Below are 22,128 nucleotides of genomic sequence, written 5' to 3'. Positions count from 1 at the left end.
AGTGTGTCAATTCAAAGTCACAGCAGGGTGTGATCAGTGCAAATCTTCAATGCCAAAAAGGTCTATATTTTATGAACCACACCTGCCCAGTCTTTAATCATCACCTTCACTTTAGTTTTCAAGTTAAACGCACGGGTCACTCCCAGTCCAAGATTTGAAGTGTTGTTTTCTGCTGTGGCGTGGCATGGCATTTTACAGAAAGCGGTCAGCATAATGAAAATGCTCTTTATCATTATGGTCTCTGTGTTTATGTGTGTGCGCAAGTGTTTACAGGGTGAGCAAGTGTGAAATTGTCTTCAGCACATGTTTTATTGTGTTCCATGGCAGGGGCAGTGGAAGCAGCGGTCGACAGGCTGCAGTTACGCCTTTTCCTCCAGACTCTTTCCCTGTTCCTTCCACAGCTGTTGCAGCGGTTCAACCCTTTTCCGACCTATGGCTCGTACACACAGAGAAATACTCGGTGCTTGTTATGTTTGCAAATGCATAAAGAAAGCAAATCACATTGCATTAAAAAGAAAAAGCAATCGCCTCATAAAACCCTGGCATTTGTAAAGACCTAACACTGAAAGATGTTAGGTTAGAATGACAATATTTACGAACTATTCAAAAAGTGGCACTCAGATCAAGCGGGCAATGTGGCTTGAAATAAGTCTGTGCATGGTTTCCGCAATGATTCTACGACTGTGTGCGTCACATAAACAGGATATCTAGAGAGGAAAAGCTCAGGGTGGGAAAAGACAGAGGTGGGCTAGGATTAGAAGCACTGAAACAAATGCATGAACAAATAATTGTACAATTGAGAGGAACTACTGAATCACCACACTGAAGAAAAACAAACATCCAACTCCAAATGAGAAGATAACTGCAGACTAAACTACTTTACCAATGAAACACTGCTGGGAGCTGCAAACTGTGATGTTGAGATAAGAACATAATCACTGAAAACCAGCCTTCTGCCACAACGTCTTATTATTATTATGCAGCTTATCTTCTCAAACTTGGTCTAATCCGTTATTGTGGCACAGTGTGCAGTTACATAACTTGGAACAGCATCAATAAGATGGAGGAGTTCTCACACATACTGGAAGACCATCATATGATGGGCACAGCAGACTACAAACGCACAATGAAGTGCAAACAGGTGCAACAAGTCCAGCTGGAAAACAGTGGGCTTCCTCTTAAGCTGCTTAAATGAAGTCAGAAAGTTTCAATCTTTTGGTTTTTAGGGCGAACAGTGGCGTATTGTGCCAAAGCATGTCGAGAGGCTGATTTCTACTCTCGGGCGGTGACCCTCTTTCCAGACAAAGTGTTTCCCCTCACCATCACTGATTCACAAGGTAGCGCCTATTACACAACCGACGGGTTGAACGGGGTTAGAACAGGGGAGGTGAATTACTGATGGATGATCCATTTTTCTGGATAAAAGATTTTAACAAAGTGGATGACTTTTGCGTGAGAACGGAGCTCAGCACACGTCCTATTTGCTGGAGGCTGGCTACAAGTCAATTATGCTGTAACTGCCAGTGAAGAGGAAAACCCATTGGAAAGGTCCAGAGGAACTGAGAGAGACAAACAAGGTTATTATAGTTAGCGAAAACTAAGAAACTACAAGTAGATTTTAATTGAATTTAGTTTAAAATGTAAATAAAAAGTAGACGTCTGAAAAGAAAAAATGAATGAACATCTTTATTGAGACTCTGGATGTCTTTAAGTCGACTGCTTTCAAAAGGTTTTGTGTTTTTATTGTACTGATTTTCCTAAACCTTGCCTCTGACACATGCCCTGCATACAATAACGATTAAAAAGACTAAAACTAACACAGAAATGAATAAAAGCTGAACTAAAACCAAACACTTTCAAAGAATAAAAACCAAAATACAAAACTATCATAAGTCTGGAGAGAAACCAACTGCCAGGTCGACCCACCACGTAGCCGGATTATCGCTTTATTTGGTGGAAAAATTGAAGATTTATGAGTAACTTAATCTTCCAACTTGTGACACTGTTAGGGACTGTACACTCAGTAATTATACGATTAGACTCTGACAGCTTATTTGTGTGTTTTTTTTTTTGTTGGATCTAAGTTTCCATTTGCTCTTAAACAAACAAAGGGATAGGCCGTGACAAGTGTTTCCAGTAGAAATGAGGAAAGAAGTCGAGAAAGAGTAAAGGGTGTGTTTGCAGTTTTGCGCAGCAGAGATTCCTTCTCGGTCATTAATTGCGAGAAATAAACAAACAAAAACTAATTAAAGAGCATAAAACAAAACAATAAAACATAAGAAGTGGATGTAATTGACTCACAAAGTCTTAACAAGCTCATAAAAGTCGAGTGCATAAAACAGTGCAGAGCACCGTCTCCAACTGTTTGACCTAAAGCTGCTACACTGGTTACTAAATGATAGATGGAATAAAAATATCAGGAAACCAGCTGTACAAAACAACCCCATGTGTACAGGAGAGCCTTTCAGATAGTCCAGGACCGCAGCTAGCCAGGGGGAGTCTCCTCTAATCCTTCCCCACCCCAGACATCTCGTCTCTGGGATTGCATGCCACTCAGTGCACCCTCAGGTGGATCTAAATTAGATCTGGCAAAGCCTGGATCAGTCGAGTATTCCATCAGAAGAGACTTTTCATGGTAGCTAAACCCTGGAAAAGTCACATATTCACTCACTAGCCATTTTAAAATACTGTTATTATTATTATTTGCTCTACAAAATGCAGGAGAGGTGCAAGTTGTGTAGAGAAATGAGAATCTGCATTAGCATGGCTGCTGTTGTCAGTGTTAGAGATTCCCAGAGGGGGACTAAAAACAGGGCTGAAGAAGGTTGTCTGTCAGCCAGTGTTATTGATAGAATAGACTGACAGCTGCTGTCATGAAAAGAGCCGCTGTGTTCTCTGTGCTGTCACTCTGCTCCTCACAGAGAAAAGGGGAAGGAGGGACACGGGGAAAGATGAGCTGGCAGCGTGAAACGAGAGCGGTCAGAGAGTCAGAGGGACAACAGGTGATGACTGCAGAGATTTACGGGAGGCATCAGGCAGGTCCCGACACCTTCACAGCGAGCACCGGCTCTAACCTGTCCCATTTCTGCTCTCTGGATGCAGACACAGACAGGGTTAACTTCTAAAATCACTATATAAAAGTACTTATAAGTGTTAGTGTGTGACTTTGTGCTCTTTTTTTTCCCTCTAACCACAAAGAGACACATCTGAGAGATGCCTGTTTGCTGTTTTCCACACGTGCTAACTAACTTTGGATCTAAAAATGAGAAAGCGATGAGTATTAAACCTAACTTGAAACAGAAACAAACAGGCCACAGCAGTGGATTTTTGTGCATTCTTGTTTTGTTGAGACACAGCTTCAAACCGCAAGATGTATGCCTGTAAAACATCAGTCTGCACCAAAAAGTGCCTTAACTAAAGGCTGTGAACATGAATCAAACTACCACTAACTGATGATTAACCATACAGACAGCTTGAAGTCCTATATCTGCCTGCCTATCTGCTAAGGTTTGCAGTTTTTCTAAGCACATTTCATTTCTTTGGAAATTCGACTCTGACAAAACAGGGAATAAGAATGAGTCACTTCAAAATAAACCTTTACATATGTGAAAGCGATTGAACTTTATTTTACTGTGCCAGCGTGTCAGTCACAGCAGGTATGCTTGTAGTAACACAGCAAAGTTGTGGCTCGGGAAATGCTTTTGTTCTGTGTCTTTCTTCTGTCTGTCTTACAGATAGAAAGATGATAGTGACAAATATGTCTAGTGCCTCAGGCCATCTAACCAGGAAAAGATTATACTCAAGCACAATTTGTGCTTGGCTTCCTCTTTGCCATTGAGAAAATCGTATTCTGTTTTACTATTACACTCTTTGGCCTCTCTGGGAAGGTCTATGTTAGGCACTGGAGAGGAAAGTTTGTCCGTTAGTCGAACCTGGTTACAGCAGAAACAGTGTGGTTTTTGTCCTGAACCAGCTTTTGATCCCTTCAAGGATATTTGAGGATGTGTGGGAGTTTGTCCAACCCCTCTGCATGTGGTTTGTGGACTTGGAGAAGGTATTCAATCGCATCCCTCTGAGATACCTTTGGGATGTACTTTAGGATTATGTGGTGCTCGCGATTGCTACAAGCCATCTGTCTCTGTGCAACCGCTGCAGGAGCCTGGTTTTCATTGCTGGCAATAAGTTTGCGTGTTGGTCACATTTGTCACAGATTCTGTTGATGGTTTCTGCGGACAGAATTTCTACGTGTAGAGATATGGTGAGGAGTTCAGTAGAGCCGCTACTCCTCTAAATCAAAAGGAGTTAAGCTGTTTCGAACATCTGGAAAGTATGACTCCTGGTCGCTTCCTGGGTGAGGTGTTTCAGCCATGTCCCACTAGAAGGAGGCCCCAGGGCAGGACACATTGGAGAGATTACATCTCTCTGCTGGTCTGGGTACACCTCGATGGTCCCCTGGATAAGCTAGAGGAGATGACAAGGGAGAGAGAAGTCTGGGTGTTTTGCTTAACTGCTGTCCATGAGCCAGCTGGATAAACAGAAGAAGATGGATGGATGGATGGATGGATGGATGGATGGATGGATGGATGGATGGATGGATGGATGGATGGATGGATGGATGTTTTCTTATTAGCAATCTTGTGAAGCCATTTGGTTTTTCCCTGATATTTGTGTTCTGTGTGAATTCAGGACTTCTGTCTGGCTCTCTTTCCTTTCTTGCTCGTTGTAGTTTGTAATCAAAGGCAAGTTTAGCAGATGCAGATGGGACATTTATTTGCCTAGATGCAGATGATTTTTTTTTTTTTTTTTTTTTGCAGCTTGCTCATTATAGTCAGAATGTTCCTCGTAAAATGTAATCATCTTAAAGTAAAATTCAACTTCTTTGTGAACTAACACTTATCGTCAGTGTAAATAGAATATATGAGTTTTGAATTACAATGCCTCAACAACGCTCTTCTTCTTTCAGCTGCTCCCTTTAGGGTTCCCCACAACTGATCCTCTGCGTCAGTCTCATCCTATCCCCAGCATTCTCCTTTGACATACCAGCCCTCTCCATACGCTCCTTCACTACATCCATGAATCCTCTCTATATTCTTCGCCTTTTCCTCCTGCCTGGTGCCATCCTTTGTTCACTTTAACCACAATCTCACCTCTGCAAATCCCAACTGTCTCATCTTCGTCTCTCTACTCTATCTTTGCCATCTCAACCATATAAGCCAGCTCTCCTTCCACTTACCAGCCATGTCCCCTGTATTTAAAGTCCCTAGTCTAACCTCTACACACCTGCCTTCATTTTTCATTTCATGGCAAACACCATTCCTCCTGATTTATCCAGGATTGGGACTGACATTAGCTGTATACTTGCTTGCAGCTCCCCTGCGGCTGGGTTAGTGCCTCAAGAAGGTTACAGCCATAAAAATCAAAAGGATCCATTAATGTGAAACTGTAGACAGGTTCTGAAATACTTGATGTTCAGAACTGGAAAGAGCAGAGGAATGTGAAAATTACTAATTACAGAGCAACATGTGTAGAGTGAGCTCATGTTCTGCAGACCCAGGATTTCATAGTGCTCTTTTTTATATGGTATCAATAATAATGCTCCTCTGTTTTAAAGGGAGAAGAGCTAAAAAAGCTTGTTTCGGTTTGTGGATGAGATGAGAGGCTCCACATTTCCTCTGATCTTGAACTGGATAAGTGCTTATCAAATGGATGCAAAGCTAAAGTAGTGGTGACCAAGAATAAAAATATAGAGTCGAAATGAGCATAATACGTACCCGTTTAGGTACGAATGACTGAATGCAACAAAAATATTCAACAAATAAACAAATAACCCCCGAGTAAAGCATTCCAAAACACTGCTAATAATGTGGGTCATCAGCTTGCACTGGATCTTATCCGAAAATAAATGGGCTGAAATAATTTAGGCCACTCATTTGGTGGCAGAATTTTCTGGGCTGGTATTTTAGCAGCACAACGGACTCCAAATATCTCCCGGCTTTGCTGTGATTTTGATATCACCATATCCAAATTGACGTGTGATCGGACCCCTTGCTCTCGGACGCTTCCTAAAATAGCTTGTGTGAAAGCAGGGTCTGTTGTACGGAGCTGTCACTGACCCTTTCGGCAGGGGAAGATGCATTCACACTGACTGCCTTCCTTGTGACCGTAGCCTGCACAAAGATAAAGCATGTCACATTCAATCGCCATAGACACACGGTACCCATGACATCATCCTGTGCACAAGAGGCCGACGAAGCGGTGTGAAGAGTGAGAGCAAAGCAGAGGAACGTGAAGAAGAGCACACAAACCAGGCGCCCTGTGCATGCTTTGAGCACACAGAGCAAAACCAACATGGGCAGTGATGTCAGCTGCTTTCCCATAGAGAGGCTATGGGAAAAAACTGGGGTGCAGCCCCCCTTTTTAACATCTTCTAGCATAAATGGCATATTAATCCCTCACATTTAATTGGAAAAGGTAACATTAAATATGTCACTCAAAGAGTTGTTGTACATAACCACTTAGTTTGAATACAAAACAGTCACTAAATTCTGATGCTGGTTGATGTAAAGCTTTAAAACCATAGAAAGGATTCTTGCAGTTTTGTGAAAAAAGGAAGAACATCTTAGTAGTACATTACATCACATTTCCAACTACAGACCCATGTTGCAGAAATAAAAAGATCTAAAGCACAGTGTCTTAGGCCAGTGTGCAAGGCTCCGGATCTGAATCTAAGAAATGGGTTTACAAAGGTTGCCCTCTGTTGGTGATTATGAATCCTGCAGAATAGTTGCACCAAAAAGCTGCATACCATGCAGCTTGTACACCCAAGCTGACTGCCTGTGCTGACAAAGGTTTTTGAAAACCAATTTCTATCTTAATTAATTCAGAATTTATGCTAAAGCTACACCTATTGTGTTGGGGAGTCATGCAGGTATTGAAATTATAAATAGATGGAACGAAAAACAACAAAAAACCCTGTACACCCCCACCCCTCTTTGTCCCACAATGAAACAATCCCAAACATTAAAGAAATTATATGGCTTAACATTGTCCCTAACAAATATCTGGAATATGTGGAAATTATTTTCCATTCCTTAAATTTTTCTACACTTTCAGCTGATCTGCTCATTAAAGTATGCACAGTTGTAAAGTGTAAAGTATTTCCCCCCCTTCCTGATTCCTTAGGTTTTTGCATATTTCTCACAATCACATGTTTCAGATCATCAAACAAATTTTAATATCAGGCAAAGATAACCTGGGTAAATAGAAAGAAAGAAATTTATTAGGGGAAAAGTTATCTACCTTCCTCCCCATGATGAACTAACTGTGATTAACCACGTTTATCAAAAATAGTAAGGTCAGTTTCTCCAGCCACACCCAGGCCTGATTAATGGCCTGTCGAACCAAGAACTCACTTAATAGAACCTATCGGAGAAGTGAAGTTTGCTAAAAGATCTCAAAAAGTAACGCATCATGGAACGATCTAAAGAAACTCGAGAACAGATAAGGAACAGTCACTGACATTTATCAGTCTGGAAAGGTTTGGAAAGCGATTTCTAAGGTAATGAGACTCCAGTGACTCACAGTGAGAGCCATTATCCACAAATAGAGAAAAAAATGGAACAGAGGTGAACCTTTGCAGGAGTTGCCGGCCTACCAAAATTACTCCAAGAGAGCAACGATGACTCAGCCAGGACGTCACAAAAAACCCCAAATCAACATTAAAGAACCGCTTCACACGTCTCAGTTAAGGTCAGAGTTTATGATTAAAAAATAAGAAAGAGAGTTGGGAGAGTTCAAGGAGAAAACCATCGCTGACCAAAAAGAACACAAAGACTCGTCTAACAAAACATCTTGATCATATATTTAGGAATTTAAGGAAAATAGTCTTTGGACTGACAAGACAAAAGCTGAACATTTGGGAACGTTTGAGTCCCATTATATCTAGCATAAAACTAACACAGTATTTGGTCAAATGGAGCATCATACCAGCAGTCAAATACTGTGGTGGTAGTGTGATGGTCTGAGGCTGCTTTGCTGCTCCAGGACAGGGACGACTTACCGTAATTGATGGAACTTTGAATTCTGCTCTCTACCAGAAAATCCTGAAGGAAAATGTCTGGCTAGCACTTCATGTCCTGAAGCCCAAGCCTGTTTGGATTATGAGTGGGACAATGATACAAAACACACCAACAAGTCCACTTCTAAATGACTTAAAAAATAAGAAAAACAAAAACAGAAGCAAAATAAAGATATTTTAGTGGCTTAGTCAAAGTCTGGATTAAAAACAGGTTTCGAGGGCAATTACTTTTTCACAAATTGGGATTTATTTACTAAAATAAATCATAATTTATCTAATTAATCTGTGTCTAATATTAAGCTTTGCTTGATGATCTGAATGATCTGTGACAACTTGTTCACAGTACTGTATAATTGCATAATGTAATTCTTGAATTGTATTTTAGGTAACATCACTACCACTTCAGTTTTTGCGCCTCTTTTATCTACATAGCACAGCCGCGTAGATCTTCAGCTGTACATTGCGTAATTTAAACAGAATCCACCCACTGTTATATAATGTCAGTGTCTCACATTATTCTCCTTCCGTGTTACCGCCAATCTGCACGCCAGACTCGTGCGGCTGTGGTAACACGTTACAATCCATAGATGATCTGCCTCGTGAATCTTACAACCGGTTCTCTGCTGGCTTTTTCCATTTGCACTCCGTCTCACTGCACCAATGTGTTCTTCCGCGCAGCATCGTTCCTAATGTGTTTTTTAAACTTTAGTAAACAAAGAAATAACACGCGATAAATGAAGAAAAATGTAATCACAAATCTTCTGAAATATTTTTATATCGCTAAGTGCGATATTTATTACAGTTTTACACACGTGTCTCGGTAACGGCGGTGAACGGATCTAGTTTATCTCAAAAACGAGTTCCACCCATCTCGCCATTTTATGATTCACTGCTGCTTTGTTGGGAAGGGGAAGCTAGCAAGAGCCATTTAACAAACAGCACGTAACATGTTAGCTTAAAAACGACCTCTTATTAACAGCAAGACAATTGATTGGGTATTAGCCAGCTGATACTAACCACTGCGAGATCTACATTTGTCGCTTTAGGGGGGGGAAAAAAATATACGTTAGGACATTAGTTTAGCTAAATCTGCATAGCTATTCGGGCAGCGTGTTTGCTGCTTGTCGCAATTTTTTTTTCTCTGAAATTGTTATCTGCTAGAGGACACATTGACGACCACCGTGCAAGACTCGAAGACCGAGGAGATGGCGAGCTCAGTGGGAAACGTGGCCGACAGCACAGGTTTGCTGTTTTTATGCAAGTAATTCTACACAGAAGGCAACAAGGCAAGCTTCAAAGACGGTGTCCTTGTGTAGGTTTTTCCCCCTTAGATGCCATCGAGCTAGTATCTAACAAATAGACCTTAAAAAAAAAAGAAAATTGGTAAACTATTTTAGCCACGTTTTTATTAAATTTGTCTTTTGTCCAACGTGGAAGAACATGTTAGTAATAGCAACGCGGGCTCAAATTTCTACCTCGCATCGCGACAATAAAAGCGCTAAAGCTAACGTTAGCGTAATTTAGCGGTTAGCACAGGTTTGCGTCGAAGTAGCCGTAAATTGTCTGCTAGTCACACTTTAACGCAGACGAATCAGCATTCCACGAAGGTGCTTTAGCGGTTTGCTCGGGGTGCACCATTTTTGTTTCATGTTTAAGGGTCGCTGTAAAAGCTAAGTTAGCACAAAGGGGCTTGACGATGTCTTTGAAATTTGTAATCTGGGGGCCTTGCTACTGAAGTTGGCCCCGCATGCCTCACCGCTTAGCACAGATAGCCTTTAGGCTAATGGTAGCATTTATCCCAAAGGTTATCGGCGATACTGATACCAGAATGTTCTGAAACCCGGCATTTACGCGCATTGTGACTGGTGATTTAAGCAATTTAAGCTATACTCTTTCCACAAGTAATGTTACGTAAGTGTCATGAACGCTTGAGCAAACCGGATCTACTGCATTATTAGCCCTGCAATAAAAGTTTAACTGTATGCTGTGGCTTTGTTTTCTCTGCCCCACCTTGGAGTAACTATTTCGTTTTGTTGGAGCAGAGCGTTTTGATGTGTTCACTACCACTGTGAAGTGGTAGTTATAATACCATAGTTGTATGTAAAACTATTACACAAGGCCAAAAAAAATTAGAAATTGTATTAGAATAAGTTACAATAAAGTAATCTGGTGTTTTGTTGTTGTTGTTTTTTTTAAAAAGTACATATTTGATATGTGAAATTACTAAACATCCAAAATGTGTTATGGAGGGTTTTTGCCAGAACTTTTCACACCTGTTTCATCCATCTGCCTGCCTGTTTTCCCATCACACACTATTTTCCTCCATTTTTTTTATTTGTTAGACTTTATTGTGAGTCCTACAAACACAATAAAATGTAAAATCCCCAAATGTGTATCATGACACCCCCCCCCCCCAACCTTGTTTTATGTTGAGTTCAAATTGTTAGTCACTCTTCTTAAATAAAAGCATTTGTCTTTTTTTCCCTCTAAAAAAAAAAAAAAAATTCTGTTATCATTTGTCTGATTTTAATTTTTTCCATCACCTCTAACGTGTCGTTTTCCCCCTCCTTGGCTTATGTTGGTGCTCCAGAACCAACAAAACGTATGCTTTCCTTCCAAGGGTTGGCTGAGCTGGCGCACCGGGAGTATCAGTCAGGAGATTTTGAGGCAGCTGAGCGCCACTGCATGCAGCTGTGGAGGCAGGAGCCTGATAACACAGGCGTGCTGTTGCTCCTGTCCTCCATCCACTTCCAGTGCCGAAGACTCGACAGGTGAGGTGTTGGGGGGGGTGGAAAAGCACACTGGGCATGTGAGCAGTAGCAGAGAAAAATGGGTCGTCTTGGCTTTGAGTGCACACACTGGGGAGTCCTGTGGAGCAGCTGGGCTGTCTTGTGCAAATCCTGTTATGTGGTTTAACTTGGGTTTTGTGCATTTCTGGTGGTGGGAGTGTAACCTTTCTTTTCAGGTGCTTGGGTCTTTCAAGTAACATGATCTAAATGCTTTTTCACTCATTTCAAATCCTTAAATGTGGACAATGCCAGTAGCATTACAGTCTTGTAATGCTGTTGAATTTGGTATTTAACCATAATATAAATGCTAAACTTAACTTGCATGCTTTTGTTGTTGACCCCAAAAACTGTTGGTTAGTAAAAATGTTCCATGACGGCTCACGGGATCAGATTGAACATGGTGATCTTCTTCGCAGTATTTTCATCATAACTTATGTTGGGCTGTACTGCCTGCACGAGAATTAGTTTGCATAGTAGACATTTGAATAAAGAGTTTTGCTCAGGTGCTGTGGCCCATGTTAATGTGTCTTGATATTTGGGATTTTCATCATATTTGACAATGCATCTTAAACTAATTTTCTGTTCTTTAACATCTTGGGCCTTGCTGTTGTTTCTACACAGCAGTTTGAACCAACTGTGTCAGCTCTGGAGTGTAACCGTTTGTGCATAATCTTTCCTTGCAGGTCCGCTCACTTCAGTACCTTGGCCATCAAGCAGAACCCAATGTTGGCTGAGGCCTACTCCAACCTGGGGAATGTGTACAAGGAGCGTGGGCAGCTGCAGGAGGCAATAGAGCATTATCGCCATGCTCTGAGACTCAAGCCAGATTTTATCGATGGGTACATCAACTTGGCTGCAGCTCTGGTGGCCGCAGGAGATATGGAGGGAGCCGTGCAGGCTTATGTCTCCGCATTACAATACAACCCAGTGAGTTAATTTATTTTTTCTAAATTATATGTGCCAATGCCCTGTACATGTATTTAGTTAGAATGGCCACAAATCGGCTGTTTATTGAAATAGTAATTTATTTATTTTTTTATCTCCACAGGATCTATATTGTGTGCGCAGTGACTTGGGGAATTTGCTTAAAGCCCTCGGGCGTTTGGAAGAGGCCAAGGTATGTTACAGCGCGTTGGCGTATATTTAGATGTGGTGTTTGTATTTTTGTTGTAGATCTTTTTTCTTTCTTTCTTTTTTCCTCCTTGTCCATCAATTTTGTTTTTAGTGTCACTCACTAAGACCATAGATGTTTTTCTTTTCTACTCTTTGACATTTTTAAAGCAGTCTTACTATTCAACCCACTTGCTTATGTGAAGGACAGAAAATGGAAGCATCTCCTCATTTTTCAGAGTTGCAGTGAGCTTCTTATCCCTTTATTTTTAACCTTTTTGAAGTACTGGACTGGAATGGGTCAACACCCATATGAGGAAATCAGGTTTTCTGAATTTCTTTAAAAAAGAACAATACACATATTGTATTTTGTTTTTTAGACAGCTTACTTTTATTTTGTTTTTTTTAGTATACACATTACATTCGTCTCTACCCTATATCACTTTTAGTCCCAATGTCCTTTGCTTTACACAGACCTCTTATCGGAGATCAGTCCCTTTCCCTTTCAGGAAGAAAGGCTGGAATTTCAAAATTCACACAGCTGAACTAACCTCGGCCCATGCATTTCCATAAAGTTGACTTTGGAGGAAAAACGCTGGCTCGGTCTTTGAAGAAATTATGAACTGATGAGAAGTTAGTTTATCTTTGCAGTGCAAAAGATAAGATGGTTTCTAACCTAACTACTATACTCCTGTATTGTTTTTTTTTTTTTTTTCTTTCAAGTGCCCTTATGACAGGTTCTTCTCAGTTTGCTGTCAGTTTGGGGGTGCTACACTTCAATTTGTCACTTTTAAATGTGTCTCAATATTCTTGGGGGGGTTACCTGAATTGGGTTAAATTTGCGATATGGAGTTGTCCCGCTGGTTACAGGCCATCTTATTTCGTGCTAGAGGGGGGTAAAGGAGTGGGGAGGAGCATCAGGGAGTCACAAGCTCCCCAGCTCTGTCGCTCCGCCCCCCGCGCGCTTGCTGAGGATTGGTGGAGTGGGCGCGCTCAAAGCTGTCTTCCTGACCCTTCAGTTTGATTTAATCAGTGCTTGAGCACATTCCCAACAGTGCTTGTCCGCACATATACATCAATTTTTGGATCCACTTGATGGATTTTATCCAGCTGGTTATCTCTTCAGATATCCACTGCTTTTGAATTGTTAACTGAACATATGGATTTAAGAGCAGTCATTCTTACATGCCTTAAAGTGGCACAAATGGTGTCAGGCAGACAGCTTATCATCTGTACTCCACCACCTGCGTCAGATGCTGGGTTAGAAAGACAGAAGCACGCGCAACAGCGATGACCTCTTTATTTCAGAGCTGTGGAGGCTTCTAGATACAAATAATTAAACCACAGACTTTTCTCCATTGGCCAGGACTCAAGAAAGCAGGCCAGGATAAAGAAATCAAAGTTCTATAAATATTTCATGAAAATGCAAAAGAAAAGAAAAGAAAAGCCATGATTAATACTTCTTCCCTTTTTCTTCAAATATGTAATATTATTCCCAAAGAAATGGGATCAGTTCATTTGGGCAAGATCAAGCCAGTAACTGCCCTCCTGTTCTGTGATTGTAAAAACTGAATTGGGAATTAACTGGAAGCCTGACTTTCCCTAATACTGCACAGATCAAAGCCTTTCTTCCCTCCCAGTTACCCCTAAAGCATTCCTTTTGTTTTCTTTGAAATGAAACATTCATTTGCATGAATGAAAACTAAGACTAGTATTATAGTTTTTGTTTGTTTATTTGGACGAAAGTGCTTTTTTAAAAAAAAAAAAAAAAAAAAAAAAATTTATTTCCATATTTTAAAAAAGAATGTATTGTTTGAGAACTTTTACTAACGATCTTGTTTTCTGATTTTGTCTCTTTTGGTTTTTCCACAACTGATATTGTTATTTAGAAGGTTTCAGGTGGGTGACACTATTCCTGCGTAGGTGCCTGGCGGAAAGGAACACTAGGGCAGCCTCAGTCCTCTCCTCTTCTTCCAGCCAGCTGCGGCCACCACTCTGACAAAGTCCAAAAATATGGTAACGGGTTTGTAACTGCCAACAAAAGAAAAACCACCTTACTTCATGCTTGAGCTCCTCTGTCTTGTGGCTTCCTTTTGAAGAGCAAAAGAAAAAAGTTAAAAAAAAAAAAAAAAGACGTAGTAGTAGTAATAATAATAGTAAGAAGAACATTACAGTAAGCATTTCTTAAAATATGCTATACTAATTACCCAATTTTATATTATGTAAAAAAACAAACAAACTTGGTTTTGGAAGCATTAATCATGAAAAACAAGTAAGAACCCTCTAACTCTTACATTTTGGTTATTTTTTTCCTGTTTTGTTTTGATTTCCCTTCTTTATTTGGAGTTGCAGCGTTCTGATGATCATGCAGATAGTGCGCTGTGAGTCTGCAGTAACGCAGGGGCTGCGCAGCGATATCTTCCAAGCAACCAAAAAGGCGGAAAGCGCAAGCGTGCGGCTCCCCATACCCTTCATTCCCTTTGGCCTGTTAGTTGTGGACCTCCCCCCGCTTGCAACCAGCCTGGTTGCCAAGTGCCCCTAAATTTCAAGTGTAATTGGCTTATGACAAAACCAAAGACAACGTTTTGTGACAAATGGCAGTGTAATTGTCTTAGCATTTAACCACTGCCTAATCTCTGTATTCAGAGACATTTTGTGGGTGCTGAGTGTGTGCCAGTCTGGTGTTGCAAGTGTTCAGTCAGGGGTTGTTGGTCTGCAGCTGTTTCACGTGGCCATTCAGCAAGCGTAGCGGCGAAATAAGAACCTTTGCCAGGAGCAAGGTCATGCAAAGAGCATAATATGGTGCCAGTGGTGACCCACGCAGCGCGCTTGCGTTTCTTGCGCATGCATTACAGGGACTTTCACCTGCACATACTGCCCAGCATCCCAGGTTGTGAGATGCCTTGCTAACATCAAATAGAGATTTAATGCAGTTCGTTTGTTGTTACTTTGAATTTTAACTGATTGTTGTTATTAGGGTGGGCAGGCAGCAGATTTTACTGGGTCTAGCAACCACTACATTTGGTAAGGATGTGGTCATAACTGGAGGATGAGGGCCTATGTGTGGGTGTCGGTCGGATCCGCGCAGCGTAGGAAAAAGCATTGCAGCTTTGCGCGGCAGACTTGTGCGCAGGCGAGCCCATGCTGTAGACTCACTTTTTGCCATCATGGAGAATGGTCACTAATTTTGCTTTCTCTTGCTTTTTGTTTTCTCTTGCTTTTATTCTCAATCTTTTTTTTTTTTTTTTGTTTATCAAACCCTTTCCCCCCCTTCTATGCACTATACCTCTCCCATTCTACCTCTTCTCCTTTCCTGTGGTTATTTTAAACCTATTGAAGGCTTGTTACCTGAAAGCCATTGAGACTCAGCCCAACTTTGCCGTGGCTTGGAGCAACTTGGGCTGTGTGTTCAATGCCCAGGGAGAGATATGGCTGGCCATACACCATTTTGAAAAGGTCAGTTGCATAGTTTTTTTTTTTTTTTTGTAATATTTATCAAACTATATTATGAGACACCTTAACAGTATAAAATATAGTCTTTTTCCTTGGTTTTTAGGCAGTGACACTGGATCCAAATTTCCTTGATGCATACATCAATTTAGGCAATGTTTTGAAGGAGGCCCGCATCTTTGACAGGTGAGTCTAAATCATGACAGATTTTTCTGTCAACGCACCACCCTACCACATTCCTCGATACCTCGTTTAATTAAGTCAGACAATGTTCATTTCACCACATCCTTGTCTTTGCTGTTCATAGAACTGTTTTTTTGCTTTTGTTTTCTTGTTTTTATTCCATTGACTGGGCAGGGCAGATTTGCTGTGCTTACTGCTGTCACAGCAGTAATGCATCTGCTTGTGGGTTTTTGTTTTTAGGTTGTAGCATACATTTCATTTTAAATGTTTGCAGAATATTCATAACTTTTATCTACTTCTTCCAGAGCTGTGGCTGGATACCTGAGAGCCCTGAGTCTGAGCCCCAATCACGCTGTTGTCCATGGAAATTTGGCCTGTGTCTACTACGAGCAGGGCCTCATTGACCTGGCTATTGACACCTACCGCCGTGCTATTGAATTGCAGCCCCACTTTCCTGATGCCTACTGCAATTTGGCAAACGCTCTAAAGGAGAAAGGAAATGTAATGTGTTTTTTGTCTCGAATCTTGAGTACCTCTGATGTCATTAAACACTTACTGAGTTTTTAAAATGCTATTTTCCCTAACAGGTGTCTGAAGCCGAAGAGTGCTACAACACAGCTTTGCGTTTGTGTCCAACTCATGCCGACTCCCTTAACAACTTGGCCAATATCAAGCGTGAGCAGGGCTACATCGAGGAGGCAGTTCAGCTCTACAGAAAAGCCTTAGAGGTGGGTTTAACATTGTCAAGATAAACAGATTTGAAATTCACTTTTACAGTAAAAATGATCATGTGATGATACTTAATCAAACTTTATTCATCAGGTGTTCCCAGAGTTTGCAGCAGCTCACTCTAACTTGGCCAGTGTGTTGCAGCAGCAGGGAAAACTGCAGGAAGCCCTCATGCACTACAAAGAGGCAATCAGGTTTGTAAATGAGTGCTGGAGACAACTGTGGACTTTGGAGTTTATGCCTGAAATGAGCTTTCTTTTTCTTTGTTGGGCTCATGTTTAATCACTCCAGTAACTTTTCTAAGTGAGAATGGCAGTCTTAGTAAATCAGTAACATGTCTGAACCAACTTTAAATGGATGTTTGATTTGTAGCATTCCTAAAAGTCCTGTTGGCAACATTTAGCGAAAAAGCTGCTATCTTAATAACTGATGCTAAGTAACTCAAAGTTTGTACATGGAAATAGAGCAGTTAGTATACTGTGAAGCCACCTGACTGTTGCCAGATATGAGTGAAAAACTAAATCCGTTAATTTCTCTCCTGTGAAACTCCTATGACTGTTTACTTTTGTGTAAAAAGACAGTCTGTGGTCTGTTTGAATTTTAGAATCAGCCCCACTTTTGCTGATGCCTACTCAAACATGGGGAATACACTAAAAGAAATGCAAGATGTTCAGGGAGCTCTGCAGTGTTACACCCGTGCCATCCAGATCAACCCCGCCTTTGCTGATGCTCACAGCAATTTAGCCTCAATCCATAAGGTAGGAATATTTCTTAATTTTACTGTTCATATTCTCTCTCTCTCTCTCTCTCTAGATGATGGATAGATGGTTGCTTGTGATGCTGCTTTTCACATTAAATTTAAAGATATATTTTCAGACACCTAATTAAAAATTGAGCAATGGATACTTGAGTTGGCACCCATTTGTTAGTTTAGTGTGCCTTTTTGGAGTTTTAATTTTTGTGTTGTTTGTATTTATTTTATTTTTAGGATTCTGGAAACATCCCAGAGGCTATTGCATCTTATCGCACAGCCTTGAAACTGAAGCCTGACTTCCCTGATGCTTACTGCAACTTGGCACACTGCCTACAGGTGTTCATCTGCTGTTATACTGCACTTCTTTTCCAATTTTATCTATTTTTTTCACTTCTGCTGTTATCAGAACAAATTTTCTGACAGCTTTTTGTTTTGTTTTTGTTTGTTTTGGGGTTTTTTGCCCACCACTTTTTCAGATTGTGTGTGACTGGACAGATTATGATGAGCGGATGAAAAAGCTTGTGAGCATTGTGGCAGACCAACTGGAGAAGAACCGCTTGCCCTCAGTGCACCCACACCACAGCATGCTGTATCCGCTCTCTCACAGCTTCCGCAAGGCCATTGCTGAGCGCCACGGAAACCTTTGCCTGGACAAGGTAGACAAAATGATCAAAGCAAGTAAACCTTTAATATATATTTTGGGAGGGTGGAAGGTGGCTGGTGATGGAAGTGCCTGCAGGGTACGGGGAAGGTAAGGGGTACTGGGTATAAAGAAGTAGAGAAGCTGGTGGTGAGTGGGTCGCTTGGAGTGATGAAGGTATTGGGGGGGGGTAAGAAATGATTTTCGGGCAAACAAATTTTTATGTTGTCAGTCAAACGTCTGCCATGTAGACTTTACTGTCCTATTGTACACGTATTCTTATGACATTGCTTACTCCACAGATTAATGCACTGCACAAACCGGCTTACGAGCATCCTAAGGATCTGAAAGCTAGCGGTGGACGTCTGCGCATTGGATATGTAAGCTCTGACTTTGGCAACCATCCAACCTCCCACCTGATGCAGTCCATTCCTGGAATGCACAATCCTGAAAAATTTGAGGTAATTTCAACTCAGAATTGTTTTTTATGGTTTTAAAAAAATGGTGCTTATTACACTCTGCAATGTATTGACACAGGGTTGACTAAAGTCTTCATTTTGTTTTCCTTACCCCAAAGGTGTTCTGCTACGCACTCAGCCCTGATGACAGTACCAATTTCCGTGTGAAAGTGGTCGCTGAAGCTCATCATTTCACGGACCTCTCACAGGTAACTCGTAACATGTTGTTTCCTCAACAGTATCTTTCTATTTATAACACATCAACCTTGAGCATTTCTGTTTGTAACTTGGAAGGCATTTCAACCATTGTACTGTCAGATGTAATGTCAGGAACTCTAGCCATTTACACAAACTGTAACTTTTGTCTCCAGATACCTTGCAATGGCAAGGCAGCTGATCGTATTCACCAGGATGGAATCCACATTCTAGTGAATATGAATGGATACACCAAGGGAGCGAGAAATGAGCTCTTCGCCCTCCGCCCTGCCCCTATTCAGGTAAGCCTTATATGTAAATTGTTAGCCTGTCCAGGGGATAGCCATATTTATAAGCATGTGCAATATACTGACAGTGAAAACGCACAGCTAACAATTTATACCTATTAAATAGGCTATGTGGCTAGGTTACCCTGGAACCAGTGGAGCTCCCTTCATGGACTACATCATCACAGACAAGGAGACATCACCTACGGAAGTGGCTGAGCAGTACTCGGAGAAACTTGCCTACATGCCCAATACCTTCTTCATTGGAGACCATGCCAACATGTTCCCTCACCTCAAGGTTTGTCCAGCCTTACAATGCTGCAGATTGATTCTGTGAGCTGTCTTGTTTTCCTAAAATTTTACTTTCACTGTTGTAACTTTATTTCTGACCAACAGAAAAAGGCAGTGATTGATTTCAAGTCTAACGGGCACATCTTTGACAACCGCATCGTTCTTAATGGTATTGATCTGAAGGCCTTCTTGGACAGCCTGCCAGATGTCAAAGTGATAAAGGTCAGTAAGGAAAAATATCCAGAACCTTTATTAAAACAGACTTTAATCGAAACAATAATTCTGATTGTTGATGAAAACTTTTCTTTTTTTTTTTTTTTTTTTAAATCACCAGATGAAGTGTGACAACAACCAGGAATCTACTGGTGACACAAATGGAGCCCTGTCCATGCCTGTAATTCCCATGAACACAGCAGCTGAAGCAATCATCAACATGATCAATCAAGGCCAAATCCAGGTCACAATCAATGGCTTCACTGTCAGCAATGGCCTAGCCACCACACAGGTAAGAGTCACTTTTAGACGTACACTCTTGGCCTCTTCTGCTTCATGTAAACTGTCTGGACACCCTGGTCACTTTCCCATATATTGTCACATGCTGCTTCTTTTTACAGAAGTATTATAGTCAGTGTTCCCTCATTTAAGATCTTCAACACTTTAAAACAAATGTAAGCCTTAAGGCCACTCCACGAACAGCAATATTTTCATTCCTCATGTTTAGATCAGTAACAAAGCTGCGACTGGGGAGGAGGTGCCACGCACGATCGTTGTGACAACCCGTTCTCAGTATGGTCTCCCAGAGGACTCCATTGTCTACTGCAACTTCAACCAGCTCTACAAGATTGATCCACCCACCCTCCAGATGTGGGTCAATGTAAGTTTGGACTGTCCTTATTACAAAATGGACTTGAATTCCTTTAACTAAGAAATTCTTTTTAGTATTAAAGGGTGTTTTTAAAAAAAATAAATCTCTTAACATTTGTCTTGTTGCAGATCCTAAAGCGCGTGCCCAACAGCGTATTGTGGCTTCTTCGCTTCCCTGCAGTTGGCGAGCCCAACATCCAGCAATATGCTCAGAACATGGGTCTGCCAGGCTCTCGGATCATTTTCTCTCCTGTGGCCCCCAAGGAGGAGCATGTGAGAAGGGGCCAGCTTGCTGATGTGTGCCTAGACACTCCTCTGTGCAACGGTCATACCACAGGCATGGATGTTCTCTGGGCTGGAACACCCATGGTCACCATGCCTGGTGAGCAGAGTTTTCAGGGATAGGCTTGGCTACCAATTGTTGCCATAGTACAAGTTGAAGAATTAACAGATTTTAAAAAATGTAAAGACATGAGCGTGAGAAGGAAAAAGAATGTTAATTGAAACCTGTTTTCTTTTAAAATATTGATACCACTGTAGGTGAGACTCTTGCATCCCGTGTGGCTGCCTCACAACTCAACTGTCTGGGCTGCCCTGATCTAATAGCTCAAAGCCGCCAGGATTATGAGGACATAGCAGTCAAACTGGGCTCCGACATGGAATAGTAAGTATATGTATATCCTAAACACTACTTTTTTTTTCTCTTTTTTTTTTTTTTTTCTTTTTTCTTAAAACATCCTTTGTCACCTGCCAACTCTGATTACTCGCTCTCCTCCTATAGCCTGAAGATGGTCCGAGCACGTGTTTGGAAGCAGAGAATCTGCAGCCCTCTTTTCAACACCAAGCAGTACACAATGGACCTGGAGAGGCTCTATCTGCAGATGTGGGAGCACCACAGTAATGGCAACAAGCCAGATCACTTGGTCAAACACCAGGCAGTAGAGGCTAGTGAAAATGCTTGAACTGGAAGCATACAGAATTCTTTTCCCCAGCCATTTTAAACCCCCATCAGCACCATAGTTTGAATGGTCCGTTTCCACTCCAGCCCCTTCTTGTCGAACTTTTGTCTGTATCGCTCTCCTTTGCTATTAATGGGACTCTTGTTTTCAAGGAGCCTACACATGTTCACATTTGTCACCCATTTACACTGATCGTTGCCTCTCACATCTGCATCTACTGAGCCAGATTGATCCTGAGACATTCAGGCAACTCTTCTGAGACTCTTGTCCTAAAACACAGTATAGGTATTTGGTGAGCATGAAAGGATCGTGAATGCCTGGCTTCCCTTTTTTTTTTTTTTTTTTTTTTTTTTTTTTCTTCCTTTTTGGTACTTGGATGGATCGATGGATTTACTTTCTTCTGTCATTGTGCATATGGGACTAAGTGCAGCTTGTGGAGAGAATTTCCAGCCGTCATTACTTGTTGATCTATTTATAAATGGATTAAGCGTGTTGTATGTTTTTTTTTTTTTTTTTTTTTTTTTTTTTAATGACATTGTTGCACCAAGAAAATTGTACCTGACATGTTTCATCAGCTTTAACATGCAATTATAAAATATAAATTGCAACTCCTCTTTAGTTTGTTTTTAAGCTCCTCTCACATACCTGCAGAAGTAGGTGTTCTAAGTTTCTGAAAATATGACAAAATGAAAACTTCCAAATGCCAACTTCATTAAGCAAGGACTGTTTATTACAAGGACTATTTATTATCAGGACTATTATCAGTTCTTTACTTGTTCATAAGACTGGACAAATCTAGATAAAGCAACTCCTGTTAAGTCAGCGGGGAAGACCTAAATGTAATTTTAGATTACATACCTTATACATTCTTTTTTTTTTTTTTTTTTAAAAATCACACAAACCTGAAGCAGGCTGGTAAGTATTTCTAAGCCAATTTTCTTTGTTTTAATTGTCTGTTTACCTGTATGCTGTCAATGATGCCATGAGGCCCTATATATAATAAATATTGAGATGGCAATCACTTTGTATGGTGTTTTGTACTTGATGGTAAAGCCGGTGAAAAACTGAAACCCTACCCCTTTGTTTCTTAAATCCTCATCAGTGTGTGGTCAGCAGCACTTTGTTAAACATGGCAGATTTATGTACTTGTATTCAGCTGTGCCTTTCTGGGTCCATTGAAGTTGGCTGAGAAAATAAACTAATTTCCTGTGCCGAAATCTTCAAACAATATTGGCATTTATGGAAGTGTAAAAAAAAAAAAAGTCCTGCATTCACAAGCATACCAGTCCCAAAACCAGGTGGAAGAGGAAATCGAGTTGTTAAAAACCAAATGGCTGACAAT

At 41.0% G+C, this 22,128-nt stretch overlaps 1 protein-coding gene across 5 annotated transcripts; it reads left to right on the top strand.

The window, feature by feature from the left end:
- Positions 1-8,958: 8,958 nt before the first annotated feature.
- On the top strand, positions 8,959-21,804 carry ogt.1 (O-linked N-acetylglucosamine (GlcNAc) transferase, tandem duplicate 1). 5 transcript variants are annotated; one of them, XM_031745198.2, is made up of 22 exons: positions 8,959-9,319; positions 10,698-10,848; positions 11,550-11,793; positions 11,915-11,983; positions 15,316-15,432; positions 15,533-15,612; positions 15,915-16,110; positions 16,197-16,337; positions 16,432-16,532; positions 16,943-17,096; positions 17,327-17,428; positions 17,569-17,748; positions 18,035-18,193; positions 18,310-18,399; positions 18,562-18,687; positions 18,800-18,970; positions 19,069-19,185; positions 19,298-19,468; positions 19,685-19,837; positions 19,957-20,209; positions 20,368-20,491; positions 20,609-21,804. In XM_031745198.2, exons 1-22 carry the CDS (start codon positions 9,283-9,285, stop codon positions 20,787-20,789), a joined length of 3,117 nt encoding a protein of 1,038 aa, XP_031601058.1. In that variant the 5' UTR covers positions 8,959-9,282; the 3' UTR covers positions 20,790-21,804. The 5 variants fall into 5 exon arrangements, with proteins under 5 accessions (XP_031601058.1, XP_031601057.1, XP_031601056.1 ...); XM_031745197.2 differs by having other exon boundaries at positions 20,356-20,491; XM_031745196.2 differs by having other exon boundaries at positions 10,668-10,848.
- The last annotated feature ends 324 nt before the right edge of the window (positions 21,805-22,128 follow it).

The sequence above is a fragment of the Oreochromis aureus genome, linkage group 2, assembly GCF_013358895.1.
Source record: "Oreochromis aureus strain Israel breed Guangdong linkage group 2, ZZ_aureus, whole genome shotgun sequence".
Taxonomy (NCBI): domain Eukaryota; kingdom Metazoa; phylum Chordata; class Actinopteri; order Cichliformes; family Cichlidae; genus Oreochromis; species Oreochromis aureus.
Note: the sequence above shows the minus strand (reverse complement) of the source record. Positions and strands in the feature narration are given on the sequence as shown.

What these genes read in the sequence shown, in the direction of transcription:
- ogt.1 (XM_031745195.2), top strand. Translation starts at nt 9,283, where the DNA reads ATGGCGAGCTCAGTGGGAAACGTGGCCGACAGCACAG. An exon ending in CCGCATTACAATACAACCCA is followed by an intron (nt 11,794 to 11,914) that starts GTGAGTTAATTT and finishes TTATCTCCACAG; the next exon opens with GATCTATATTGTGTGCGCAG. An exon ending in CAGATGTCAAAGTGATAAAG is followed by an intron (nt 19,186 to 19,297) that starts GTCAGTAAGGAA and finishes TTAAATCACCAG; the next exon opens with ATGAAGTGTGACAACAACCA.